Source organism: Oryctolagus cuniculus, chromosome 4 (assembly GCF_051225735.1).
Source record: "Oryctolagus cuniculus isolate XC-2025 breed Fujian yellow rabbit chromosome 4, ASM5122573v1, whole genome shotgun sequence".
Classification (NCBI taxonomy): domain Eukaryota; kingdom Metazoa; phylum Chordata; class Mammalia; order Lagomorpha; family Leporidae; genus Oryctolagus; species Oryctolagus cuniculus.
This window is the reverse complement of record NC_142870.1, coordinates 150965777-150979097: the sequence shown is the minus strand read 5'-3', so window position 1 is coordinate 150979097 and position 13321 is coordinate 150965777. Positions and strand designations below refer to the sequence as shown.

The 13321-nt window shown below is 48.0% G+C and overlaps 1 protein-coding gene across 5 annotated transcripts in view; it reads left to right on the top strand.

Annotated features, from left to right (window-relative positions):
- The window catches only part of METTL6 (methyltransferase 6, tRNA N3-cytidine), a 22966-nt gene extending 9645 nt beyond the window's left edge, over positions 1 to 13321 (top strand). Inside the window, exons 3-6 of one of the 5 annotated variants that reach the window (XR_011388212.2) lie at positions 2210 to 2380; positions 8744 to 8894; positions 10502 to 10643; positions 12786 to 13321. Coding sequence is in view for 4 of the 5 variants with exons in the window: in XM_002716175.6 (XP_002716221.3) it covers positions 2210 to 2380; positions 10502 to 10643; positions 12786 to 13000 (528 nt within the window). In the remaining variant the exon portion in view is untranslated. Of the gene's footprint in view, positions 1 to 2209; positions 2381 to 8743; positions 8896 to 10501; positions 10644 to 12785 lie in introns of those variants that run through there. The other 4 variants (XM_002716175.6, XM_070072832.2, XM_089332269.1 and 1 more) reach the window with 4 other exon arrangements.

The window sequence follows — 13321 nt, the reverse complement described above, 5'->3', positions numbered from 1 at the left end:
GGAGTTAATGGTAGAGTTGGTATCTTTTCAGTATTGAACTTTCCCATGCAGTAGCTTGTGTAAATCTGTTCATTTCCTTATTTACATGAAACAAGAAATAAGTATTTTTATTTTCTTTACTCTCGTGGCATATGTTAATGTCTACTAGCCAAAATGTACCAGGAACACACTTCTGGGTGGAGAGACAGTTTACTTGGCTTGCTGCATCCTGGGGAAGTGTACCCCAGAAGACTGGTGGCAGAGTGTCAGGCAAGGCAGAACACTTCTCAAAGGCCTGGGCTTGTACTGGGTGATTTGAGAGTTAGTCAAGAAGCAGAGGGCAATTTTATTTATTTAACTTTTTAAAGATTTATTTATTTTTATTTGAAAGAGTTACAGAGAGGCAGAAGTAGAGAGAGATAGAGAGGTCTTCCATCTGCTAGTTCACTCCCCATGTGGCTGCAATGGCCAATGCTGCACCGATCTGAAGCCAGGAGCCTCTTCCGGGTCTCCCACGTGGGTTCAGGGGCCCAAGGACTTGGGCCATCTTCTTCTTCTTCTTCTTCTTTTTTTTTTTTAACAGGCAGAGTGGACAGTGAGAGAGAGAGAAAGGTCTTCCTTTTGCCATTGGTTCACCCTCCAATGGCCGGCGCGCTGCGGCCGGCGCACTGCGCAGATCCGAAGCCAGGAGCCAGGTACTTATCCTGGTCTCCCATGGGGTGCAGGGCCCAAGTACTTGGGCCATCCTCCACTGCACTCCCTGGCCACAGCAGAGAGCTGTGGGCCATCTTCTACTGCTTTTCCAGGCTATAGCAGAGAGCTGGATCGGAAGTAGAGCAACCGGGACTCGAACTGGCGCCTATATGGCATGCTGGCACTGCAAGGCAATGGCTTTACTGGCTAAACCACAGCACCGGCCCCAGACAGCAGTTTTAGATCACCCACTTCTTTTTTTTTTTTTTTTTTTTTTGGGAAGCCTAAATTATTTATTTAAACAGTCATAATCTGCAAATTTTGAGTTGAATATTAAATTTAAATTTAAATTTCTAATTTCCATTATTTTGTTAGGTATTTTCTTAGACTTTAAATTTTCTTCTCCAGATCATATTTCTTTTCTTTTTTTTCAATAAATACAAAATTTCCAAAGTACAACTTTTGGATTATAGCGGCTTTTCCCCCCACAACCTCCCTCCCACCCACAACCATCCCATCTCCCACTCTCATCTCATTCACATCAAGATTCATTTTCAATTATCTTTATATACAGAAGCAGATCACCCACTTCTAAACTCAGTTGTGAATATATGTGTCGATGGCTGTATTCTATCCTTAGTTAAAAATGATTTAAGGCCGGCGCCGCGGCTCACTAGGCTAATCCTCAGCCTGCAGCGCTGGCACCCCGGGTTCTAGTCCCGGTCGGGGCACCGGATTCTGTCCTGGTTGCTCCTCTTCCAGTCCAGCTCTCTGCTGTGGCCAGGGAGTGCAGTGGAGGATGGCCCAAGTCCTTGGGCCCTGCACCTGCATGGGAGACCAGGAGAGGCACCTGGCTCCTGGCTTCAGATCAGCGCGGTGCGCCGGCCGCAGCACGCTGGCTGCAGCGGCCATTGTGGGGTGAACCAACGGAAAAAGGGAAGACCTTTCTCTTTGTCTCTCTCTCTCACTGTCCACTCTGCCTGTCAAAAAAAAAAAAAAAAAAAGATTTAAAATGAAATTCTGAGGCTTACATTGTGGAGCAGTGAGCTGAGCTCCTGCTTGTAGCATCAGTATCCCACGTTGGAGTGCTAATTCGAGTTCTGGCTGCTCTGCTTCAATCCAGCTCCCGGCTAATGCATCTCAGAAGGCAGTGGAGAATGGCCCAGGGATGTGGGACCCTGCCACCCACGTGGGAGACCTGGATGGAGTTCTAGGCTTCTGGTTTTGGGCCTGGACCAGTCCTGGGCATTGGCGGCCACTTGGGGAGTGAATTAGTAGATGCAAGATCTCTCTCACTCTCACTCTCACTCTCCCTTTCAAGTAAATAAATAAATCTTACAGAAGTAAATGCAGTTCTGCCCATCATAGCAGTGTTCACTGTTACACACTTTATATGTGAACGGTTGAGTCACACAGCAGTCATTCACTTCTGTGCAGCAGTACGAAGGTGGAAGTAGGCTCTCCTCTCCATGCTGGGTTTTTCTGTGTGTCAGCATGGTGGTTGCATTAAAATTCTTTTGTTTTTCCTCTTCGCTAGCAAAACCCTTTGTATGACCCAGAAAGGTGCCGGGTGTTCCAGTGCGATCTGACTGCAGATGACCTTCTGGGCCACGTGCCCCCCGAGTCTGTGGATGCGGTCCTGTTGGTCTTTGTGCTCTCAGCTGTGCACCCCGAGAAGATGCACCTTGTTTTACAAAACCTCTACAAGGTTAGTGACCGGGGGCCTGCTCTTGCTGACCCGCCCTCTGAGGCTTGTGGAGTGGGAGTCTCCCCAGTCTCACTAGCCAGGCTTTATAGTCAGTGTGTGGAGGAGGGGTTCACTGGTATGAAGCAAGCACCCCGGATCCAGATTTGTGCAGTGCCAGGGCGGTCTTGCAGCTGCATGTGTGTGAGGAGCCATGCCGTCAGGCGAGAGGACGTATGGGTCAGTGGTCAGCACAGTCTTGGTCAGTGCCAGGATTCGGAACCTGGCTTCCTCATCTTCTCCTAGAAAATGGTGAGATAATGGTTACTAGAGCAAAGGACTTGGGGGAGGTCAGAGAGAAGTCAGAAGTGCGTAGCCCGATGCCTAGAACGTGGTAAGTGATCTCTAAAAGTCGGCCATTACTGTTGTTATTGCCGTCATTATTGTTGCTAGAATGAGGAGAGCCCGAGGTTCAGTGGCCACCAGGAAGTAAAGCTTCACTCACTGTCATGTGGCTCAAGACCTGCCACCTTACCTTTTTTAAAAAAATTTTATTTATTTATGTATTTGAGAGGTAGCGTTACAGATAGAGAGAAAGGTCTTCGGTTCACTCCCCAATTGGCCGCAATGGCTGGAGCCAGGCTGATCTGAAGCCAGGTGCCAGGAGCTTCTTCTGGGTCTCCCACATGGGTGCAGGGGCCCAAGGACTTGAGCCATCCTCCACTGCTTTCCCAGGCCATAGCAGAGCGCTGGATTGGAAGAGGAGCAGGAGGGACATGAGTTGGCACCCATATGGAATGCCGGTGCCGCAAACGGTGCCTAGCCTACTAGGCCACATCACCAGCCCCCTTCCATCTTTCAGCCTCAGTTTCCTTCTCTATAGCATGGGAGTGTGTCACAGTTGTGAGATGCCAGTGAAACGGTTGTATAAACAATTGTTTATGGTGTTAACTTTAAAACTCAAAAGTCATTTAAAAATGATACATTTTAACCTTAAACATTTTATTATACTCTAAAACATATAGTCGTTTCTCATCACTCTTTTGATGTGGGACCAAGGCCTTCCCATTTATTTACTTACTTATTTACTTGTTTGAAAGGCAGAGTGACAACAAGAGAGGCAAGAGAAATCTTCCATCTGCTTGTTCACTGCCCAAATACCTGCAACATGTGGGGCTGGGCTAGGCCAAAGCAGGAGCCCAGAACTCCATCTGAGTTTCCAAGTGCTTGGGCTATCATCTGCTGCCTTCTCCGGCACAGTAGCAGGGAGCTGGATTGGAAGCCGAGCAGCCAGGGGTGGAACGAGCACACTATTGGTTATGGGTGTCCCAAGTGGTGGCTTAACCTGCTGTGCCACAATGCCCATCCCTCAAGGCCTTTTCTTTGAGTAGGGGGTCATTGATTGGGTTTCTTATATAAACCCCACATATAATGGAGTTTTTGCTTTCTTTAAACATGGAGCAAGAACTTAGAAACAATCGGAAAGCAATGTGTGGGCAAATTCTTTTATATTTTTACCCAGACTTTCACAGTTGATTTTTTTCATACCTAATTAAAAGCAGTTCATTTAGCCCTTTATCAAGTTTTTCCAAAATGTTTAACTTCTTACAAAAAATTTAAATGCTCCCTATTTATATTCGTATATCATTATTATATACTCTTTTCTTTTAAAAAATTTATTTATTTGAAACATAGAGTTACAGAGAGAGACAGAGACAGAGAGATCTTCCATTCACTGGTTCATTCCCCAAATGGCCACAATGGCTGGAGCCGGGCTGATGCGAAGTGAGTAGCTAAGAACCTCATCCGGGTCTCCCACATGAGTACAAAGGACCCAAGCACTTACTTGAGCCATCTTCAGCTGCTTTCCCAGGTGGAAGTAGAGCAGCCAAGACTCGAACAGCCTTCCATATGGGATGCCAGCGTTGCAGGCAGTTCCTTTACCCACTATGCCACAGTGCTGGCCCCAAACTCTTCCTAATTAAAGTGTGTAATTCTGGAAGCAAAGGCGAGTGGCTGATGTAAGCATACAGCTCCTCCGGGAGCGCCAGCCTCAGCCGGCAGGGAGTCATAGGCTCCGGTCAGGCTGCTGTATAGAGGTGTTGAGTGAGAAAGCTGTGTGTTTAGAGCGGCACATAAAAATTAGCCCTAGTTTTAATTGCCTTAAAATAGTAAATTAGAAATTTCAAGGTCTTGGAAACCAGTCAGGGAATTATTCTAATTTTAAACCTTTTTTTTTTTTTTTTTTTTTTTTTTTTTTTTGACAGATAGAGTTAGACAGTGAGAGAGACAGAGAGAAAGGTCTTCCTTCTGTTGGTTCACCCCCCAAATGGCCGCTGTGACCGGGGCTGCGCCGATCCGAAGCCAGGAGCCAGTGCTTCCTCTGGTCTCCCATGTGGGCACAGGCACCCAAGCACTTGGGCCATCCTCCACTGCCTTCCTGGGCCACAGTAGAGAGCTGGACTGGAAGAAGAGCAGTTGGGACTAGAACCCGGCGCCCATATGGGATGCCAGTGCTGCATGCGGAGGATTAGCCAAGTGAGCCACGGCGATGGCCCCTAAGTTTGCCTTTCAAGTAAATAAAATTTAAAAAAAAAAAAAAAGGAAGAAGGGCTTTAGGAAAAAATGGTGGTATCTCCTGATTTAGAGGTCCAGGTGAGAGTGAAGGATTATTAAAGGTAAAGAACTAGAGAGAGCTGAAAAGGAGGAGGAGGTGGTCAAAGAGAATGACTCGTCTGATACTGGAGTATGGAGGCGTTATACTTCCTAGTGTGTGACAGGGCATTAGGACGTTACTAGAAGAGTAAGTGATTTAGTGTTTATTTATTTGAAAGAGCATCAGAGAGAGAAATCTTACATTCTGTGTTTCACTCCCCAAATGGCCACAGCAGCCAGGTGTGGGCCAGGACTCCATTCTGGTCTCCTGCATGGATAGGAAGGTCCCAGAAACTTGGGCCGTTCTCCACTGCCTCCCCAGGCACATGAACAGGAAGCTGGATCGGAAGCAGAACAGCACTGGCACCCTGATAAGGGATGCTGGTGTTTAAGTGGCAGTTTATAGCCACTGCTTCACAATACTGACTCCAATAAGTGGTTTAGATCGATCTTTAGAAGAGAGAAGCTCTAATAGAGGCTGGGATACCTGGAAGAATGATCTGCATGTGTACTGAAATTGACCAGAATTAAGGCCAGATAGCACTGAGGATCTGATGGTTAGCCAGGAGATAAATTTGTCATGAAATAGAGGAAAACAGCCCTGGAACTGAGAGATGACACTGACAGTACAAGGTAGTAGGTGTTACAATCTGATGACATGAGACCTGACTAGGGAGTTGAGGAGGAGGAGAGAACGCACAGAAAGTAGAAATGAGGAGCTGGAGGACTCCAGAGGATACCCGCTCTGCCTCTAGGCCCAGGGGTACAAGCGTGTGAGAGAAAACACAGCCTGAGGGCTTGCGGGAGGAGCAGTACCCCCAAAGGACCATCAGGTTTCTGTGAGCACAGGAAGGGAAGGGAACTTTGGGAAGAGGTGGTGATACCAGTGAATTCACTGACGGAGGGTTCCGGTATTAGGGAGGAGTAGAAGATGGGACAGTTTATTCTATACCAGATACGAAGACTTCTCACAGCTGCAACGATTAAGACCACTGTATTGACAGAAGAACACATAGAGTGACAGATGGAGTGCAATACATAGCTACATAGCACAGATAGGGAAACTGGCTGTATGATAGAGGTGCCGTTGAATATCACTGGAAAAGGAAAGATTGTGCAATGCATGATGACATTGGTATCCGCGTGGGAAAGGCCAAAGTTGTGTTCCTATTTCACAGTCTCTACAAAAATCATTCTCAAGTGAATCAGAGACTCACCTGGAACAGATGAAAATTTAGAAGTAGCAAAAGAAAAAACAGGAGAAAATATGACCTCACAGTGGGGAAATGTTCTTCTAAGGAGACCCAAAATAAGCATAAAAATGATTTTAATGAAATTAGGGCTTTCTGTTCTTCAAAATACTATATAAGAAACTGAGGGATAAGTTAGGAAGTAATTTACAACCCATACACCTGGCAAAAGATTGTCTCTACAATACTTTCATAAGGAATTTCTGTCTGTCAGTAAGAAAAATAAATGAATAGAAAACTAGGCAACCATGAAGTCATTTTACAGAGTGGAACACAGAGGTCAGTCTGACGTGACTTTGTAGTGTTCATTGTTGAGTTCCTGTGACCAGCAGTTACACTTGTACGTGCATTCCACAAAGAAACGTGTCACCTGCACCAAGAGACACACAGGCGCCTGTACATGGCAGCAATGTTCATCAGAACAAAAAGCTGAAAATAACTCAGAAATCTATCAGTAGAGGAGACATAAATCGTGAGCAGCAGTGGAAGAATGACCTTACCTGTGTACAGTAGCTTGGGTTAGTTTTTAAAAAGCCTACCACTTTGAGCAGTCTTCCCCATCTCCCTCCCAGAAAAAGAAAGAAAAGCTGTGGACTGGTAACACACATCTAGGTTGGTGGGGCTTTCAGACAGGGGTTCTTACCGTTTGGTACCATGAACACTCTTGGTAGTCTGGTGAAACCCATGGACCCTTCAGAATGTTCACTGCCTAAAATAAAATAGATGGCAGGGCGGGAGTTGTGGTGCGGTATGTTAAAAATGTTGCCTGGGACACCTGCATTCCAGGCCTGAAAGAGTGCCTGGGACTGAGTCCTGTCACAGCTTCCACTCCGGCGGCTCACTAATGCACACCATGGGAAACAGCAGGTGCTGGCTTAAGTACTTGGGCTGCTGCTGCTCACTCAGGAGACTCAAATGGAGTTCCTGGCTTTGGCGTCCGCCTGGCCTGTACCCAGCTATTGCGGGCACCTGGAGACTGACCCAGTGGATGGAAGCACTCTCTGCTGCTCTGCTTTTCAAAGAAAATTTTTTAAATAATTAAAAATAAAAAAGGTTACCAAGGAAAACCATATTGAAATATGGTTTCAGTCATATATGTTATAAAACAAATTTTAATGTGATAAATGTGCTTTTTTATTCACACATCAGCAGGATTCTTAGGTCTAATAAATAATGCAGTTTTGAAGAAGTAGGAAGTGTCAGTTGAGGGACCTGCAAGAACTAATACCGCAGTATGAGAATACTTGTGATTTCTGTTAGTGTCAGATTTTTGTTTGCCTCCACTTGTAGTTGAGGAAGTACTGTTTCCTTTAGAAGTCGTGGGAATGGAGCTGTGATTTTGCTCTCTACCTACATTTTACCACTCCCACCACCACTCTAATCTTGGCGCCCTAGGTCTGTGACCTCCAGGCTGGGAATTCCTGTGCCGGGGCGGGCAGGGGCATGGTGCAGGGGAGGAGCATACAGGTTGATGCAAGAGCAGTGGTGATGTTCTGGCTGTTACCCTGGGCAGCAGGTTTGACTTGTAATTCACAGCTCACCTGTGTTATCTGTATTTTTGTACTTTCCTGAGGTTTACAGTATACACAGGGTGGGTACCCCAGTCGTAAGACAAGTTCTCACATGTATGTACACTGTGAAATGCACCTAGATGTGCCTGCCTCTCACATCTCTTCAGGCTTCCCAGGGCTGCCCTCCACCCAGACACCCAGACACCCAGGCAACCACTCTTCTCACCTGTGCCCTCCTAGATGAGTTCCTGAACTTCGCAGGAAAAGGGAAACATACAGTACGCCATGTTGATATTTTTAGGAGACATTGAATGTTATGCTAAACAGAGAACAGTTGACTTGCGCTGTCCGGGCCACCTTTCTCTGGTCACAAGTTTCATCTTAGCACTCGTGCATCCACTCCCCAGCAGAGGTCAGTCCTGCTGATCTGGAATGAGTTCACAGAGGTGGACTTGGTTACCTTCTCTCTCCCTTCGTGGTGACCGGTCCAGTGACTTATAATCCTGTCCTTCATCCAGAAATTGCCAGAGGGAGGGGCCGTCTCTCGCCACAGACACTGTGAAGCCCGTTAGGAGCAAGCATAGTAGTGAGCCACCCCGAGATAGATCTGACCGTTCCAGAATGTTCTCACAGAGATATGTTCTGAATCACAGAATTTTAAACTGTAAGACAACCTTAAAGTTGAATTCTGTCATTTTTAGAATTTTTAAATAGGAAAGTAAAAACTAAGCGTCTCACCTCAAGACCTGATTTTGGTCTTCCTCTGTGCCACCGCTTGCCTTGAGCCCTCAGGCGAGGAAGTCCGCTTCACTCTGAGCCTCACCTGCTGTGGTAACGTGGGTTCAACAGACCTGAGCTGCCCATTTCTCAGAGTTGTTGCGAGAACGAAAGAACATGACCTTGAGAAATGCCTGCCTAGCTGTGCAGTTGCGTGTTCAGAGGAGGCGTTAGTGTCGTCTGTTATCTTACAGGTGAGAAAGCACAGTCAGAGGAATGAAAGTGCTTGCTCAAGGCCCTTCACGTAGTAATGAAGAGCGGGAGCAGAATCAAGCTTTCGGATTCCTGAGGGAACGTTCTTTCCACTGTCCCATGAGTGACGCCTTTGCCTCCTTCTGAAACAGAGTAAGTCGAAATGTTTCAGAATTTCCCCGTAGTGATCCTCATTTTCAGCTTCACATTTCTGGCCAGGGAAGAGAGTTTTGTATCTGAGAGGCTCTGTACTGACAACAGTGAGGCATGCTAGGACGGGGCATCCCCCACTGGGGTGCCTGAACCTGACTCCTGGCTCCGGACTCCAGCTTCCTGCTAGTGTGGACCATGGAGGCCAGCAATGACGGCTCCAATAGTCGGGTTCCTGCCACCCACGTGAGAGACCTGGCTTGAGTCCCCAGTTTGGGGAGTAAAGCAGCAGATGGAATCTCTCTCTTTTTCTGCCTCTCAAATGAATTAAAACAAATAATATACATGCTTGTACTGATAAGAATTTACTAAAAGAGAAAGTCTGCTAGCACCCTGAAAATATGTGGTCAGTCCTCCCTGTTCTGTTCAGAAGAGGAAATATGTCAAACTATATTTGGAAAAGTTGACAGGCACATTCAACACTTCCAAAGGAGATGAGGATGTGTTACCCTAGGTGACCTATGTTCTAGTTCAGATAAATGTCTTAGAAGTCATTTTGTTGTGCTGGGTCAGCATGATAAAGATCTGATAACCTCAGCGCCCCCTTTGGGGTTCCCTCTCCCTTGGTAGTGTCACACGTTGGAAAGAATTTTCCTGTAAAGAGCAAGTGTCGCTGTAGGTGACACTGTGTTCCCAGAGGCATACGGCTGTTTCCTGTGTAACACGACACCCACATGCTGCTGGCCTTGTATTCCCAGTTTGGATCAGCTACTCTGACACCTTATCTCCGAAAGGCTTTCCGGTGGGACTCACCCCCAGCCCCTGACACTGATCCCCTTGCCTGGCTCAGGAGTCCCTCTTTGTAGCAAGAAGCCCTAGGCTCTGGGGGAAGGCTACTGAGACCCACCCTCCTCTCTGAGCCTGTCTTCTCTTGTCTGGAGTGTGAACACTAGCTGTATCGCTCCCACCCCTGGGCTAACAAGTCTGGATGCCACACTGAGACCTTTGACCTCCGTGTGCTAGTGACCATGTGATCATCGAGTAGCGCACTTAACCTTTTTAAGTGTTGAATTCCGTATCTCAGGTGAGGATATTCACACACTCTCATCCCAGTATTGGGTGAAAATCCCAGGAGCCCAGTGCCAGGCACAGATCTGTTACCAACCTGGGGTGAGAGCTGCACTATATTGTATGACGGTGTGACTGCGGCTGGGATTTAGAATAAGGAGAACCAGCCTGAATCTGTAAAAACCTAAATGACTGCATATTTTAGTTAAAGGCTCGGTTAGGTACAGTTTGAGGACAGCGTGATGGCTGGTGGAGCGTTGGGAGCATGGGCTTCTCTGGGAGTAGCAGGCTCGTGTGGTCTTCAGCATTCTAACTGTGACCCTGCACCCTGCACGCTGCAGTGTTCTTGCAGGTGCTCAGGTCCTGTCTCCAGGGTTAGGGGCCCTGCCAGGTCCCACTGTCCTTTGGCCTAGCAGGCCCTCTCTCCTCCATTGTATGGGTGGCTCATAATCCTCGCAAGTTTATTGTCATTCCTAGCTTAGGCAGATTTTGTTCTACTTGACTGTTCCCCAGAGTCACGTGCTGCCTACTTTTGTCCCCAGGTATTAAAGCCAGGCAAAAGTGTCTTGTTTCGTGACTATGGGCTGTACGATCACGCCATGCTTAGGTTTAAAGCTGGCAGCAAACTTGGAGAAAACTTTTATGTCCGACAAGATGGAACCAGGTCGTACTTTTTTACTAAAGGTAAGATGGCTGGGATCTAGCCTGAAAATGTTTGATCTTTGTTTCTGTGGATTCGGGTGCGTTCTCACTGCTGCCCAGGTTTGGAGGGCGTGCATTTGTGCTCAGCACACACACACACACACACAAGACCCTGGCACAAGGGCCCTGACACAGGCTGCTTACCCGGCACCTGGGATGACACAGCCCTTGCCCATGGGGCGTTCCTCAGCCTTCTCTGGGGCTGAGGCCCAGTTAGTGAGCCTTGGTTCGTGGACACATCACAGTGCCGTGTGGATGCCCCGCAGGAGCCATGTGGGAACAGCCGGTGGCCGTCAGAAAGAAAGCCCTGAGACAGTGTGGGAATGCTGCCCTCCTAGCTGTGAGGGTGTCCGCATCCCACCTCCGAGTGCCGGGGTTCAGTTCCTGCCTCCAGCTCCTGACTCGGGCTTTCTGATCGTAGAGGCTCTGGGAGGCCGTGGTGATGGCTCGTGTAATTGGGTTCCTGCCACTCACTTTGGAAACCTGGATTGAGTTCCTGATGACTGGCTTCAGCCTCACCCTGGCTGTTCTGGCTTGTAGGAAGTGAACTAGTAGTTGGGAGCTCCTCTGTGTTTGTCAAAAACCAGTGTAATGCCTTGAGAATTTGCTCTGGAGGAAGACCACTGTGGCCAGGTTAGGTTAGATTTGCCTTGAGATTACTCGATCCCGAAGGCAAGGGACCTTTTTGAATAAGTGAATGGGCCTGTTTTTACATATACAAATTTGCTATAAAGGGATATTTAAAAAGTAATTTTCAAAAATTTATGTATTAGAGGCTGGTGCCGCTGCTCAATAGGCTAATCCTCCACCTTGCGGAGTTGGCACACCGGGTTCTAGTCCTGGTCAGCGCACCAGATTCTGTCCCGGTCGCTCCTCTTCCAGGCCAGCTCTCTGCTGTGGCCCGGGAGTGCAGTGGAGGATGGCCCAAGTGCTTGGGCCCTGCACCCCATGGGAGACCAGGAGAAGCACCTGGCTCCTGCCTTTGGATCAGCGCGGTGCACCGGCCACAGCACCCTGGCCGCGATGGCCATTGGAGGGTGAACCAATGGCAAAGGAAGACCTTTCTCTCTGTCTCTCTCTCTCACTGTCCACTCTGCCTGTCAAAAAAAAAAAAAAAAATTATGTATTAGAAAGGCAGAGCAACACAGAGGGAGATAGAGAGCGTTTCCATCTGTTAGTTTACTTCCCAAATGCCTACAACAACCAGGGCTGGGCCAGGCCAAAGCCCACGTGGGTGGCAGGGACCCAAGTACTTGAGCCATCATCTGGTACCACCTGAGTGCATGTTAGCAGGAAGCTGGATCCAAAGCAGAGTTGGTCCTCAATCCAAGGGATGCAGGTGCCCCAACATCTGCCCCCAAAAGTTGTCTTGGATAGGAAGATTCCAGACATTAGCTCAGCCTTTCAGGTGTTCTGAACATTGGTTTTTAGTTTGTCTGTTAATAACCTGGACCATAAGGAAATTACCTCTGTTACTAAAATGAAAGTGAAAATGAGTGATTACCATCAAAGCTGAAAAACGAAACTGTGAGGTGAAAACTGAAAAAGCGCTGTGGTGTCTGTGATTCATAACTAACGGAGAGGTGGGTGCTGCCTGGCGCGCTCCGGGGCACGTAGTCTGGAGTAGCGCTCCTAGGGTCCTCGTTGCAGCACGCAGCCGTCCGTTCTGCTTGTGTGATTTTCCGTGCAGTGATGTGTTGTCTGGGTTAAGTTTTCCCCTGGGTGGCCAGCATGAGCTAGTCTTTCCCTGGCTCCCAGGTTTGCTGCCTGTGTGTTGGGGTGGGCGAGGTGCTCGGGGTGCACAGTTCAAGCACATTCAGACCTTGGTTGAGGAGAGCTGGTATGGGATTCTCTCTTGGCTTGGGTATCTGGGAACTTGTGATAGGCAGGGTAGGCACAGTCCAGGCGCTCCTTCAACTCTTCTGGTTAAATTGTTTAATTGGTGGGTTCTATGTGGAGCCTGTTAGTTTCCAAAATAAAATCTTCTAAGTGGGAGCATTGAAGTTTTCATTACCAAAAAATAAAGAAGAGAATCCCATCCCTCTGCTCCCCCTTAGCACTGCAGAGCCGGGGCCAGGGCGGTGTTACCAGGCCTCTGACCTCCTGGTCCTTCTTGTCGTGCAGAATTCCTAGCTCGGCTCTTCGCAGACACAGGTTATGAAGAAGTGGTGAACGAGTACGTGCTTCGAGAGACAGTGAATAAAAAAGAAGGCCTGTGTGTGCCAAGGGTCTTCCTCCAGAGCAAATTCCAGAAGTCTCTGAAGAACCCGAATCGTGCCACCCTGGGCCTGGGACACCAGGTTGGCAGTTGTGCCTCCCCCTTGACAAGGAGAGTTTAAGATAACTCATCAGGGGCCAGTGCCGTGGCGCTATGGGTTAAAGCCACCGCCTGCAGTGCCAGCATCCCATGTGGGTGCTGGTTCAAGTCTCAGCTGCTCCACTTCGATCCAGCTCTCTGCTATGGCCTGTGAAAGCAGTAGAAGAAGGTCCAAGTGCTTGGGCCCCTGCACCCATGTGGGAGACCCAGAAGAGGCTCCAGGCTCCTGGTTTTGGATTGTTGTGGCCAACTGGGAAGTGAACCAGCGGATGGAAGAACTCTCTCTCTCTGTGCCTCTGCCTCTATGTAACACTTTCAAATAAATAAATCTTTTTTTAAAAAA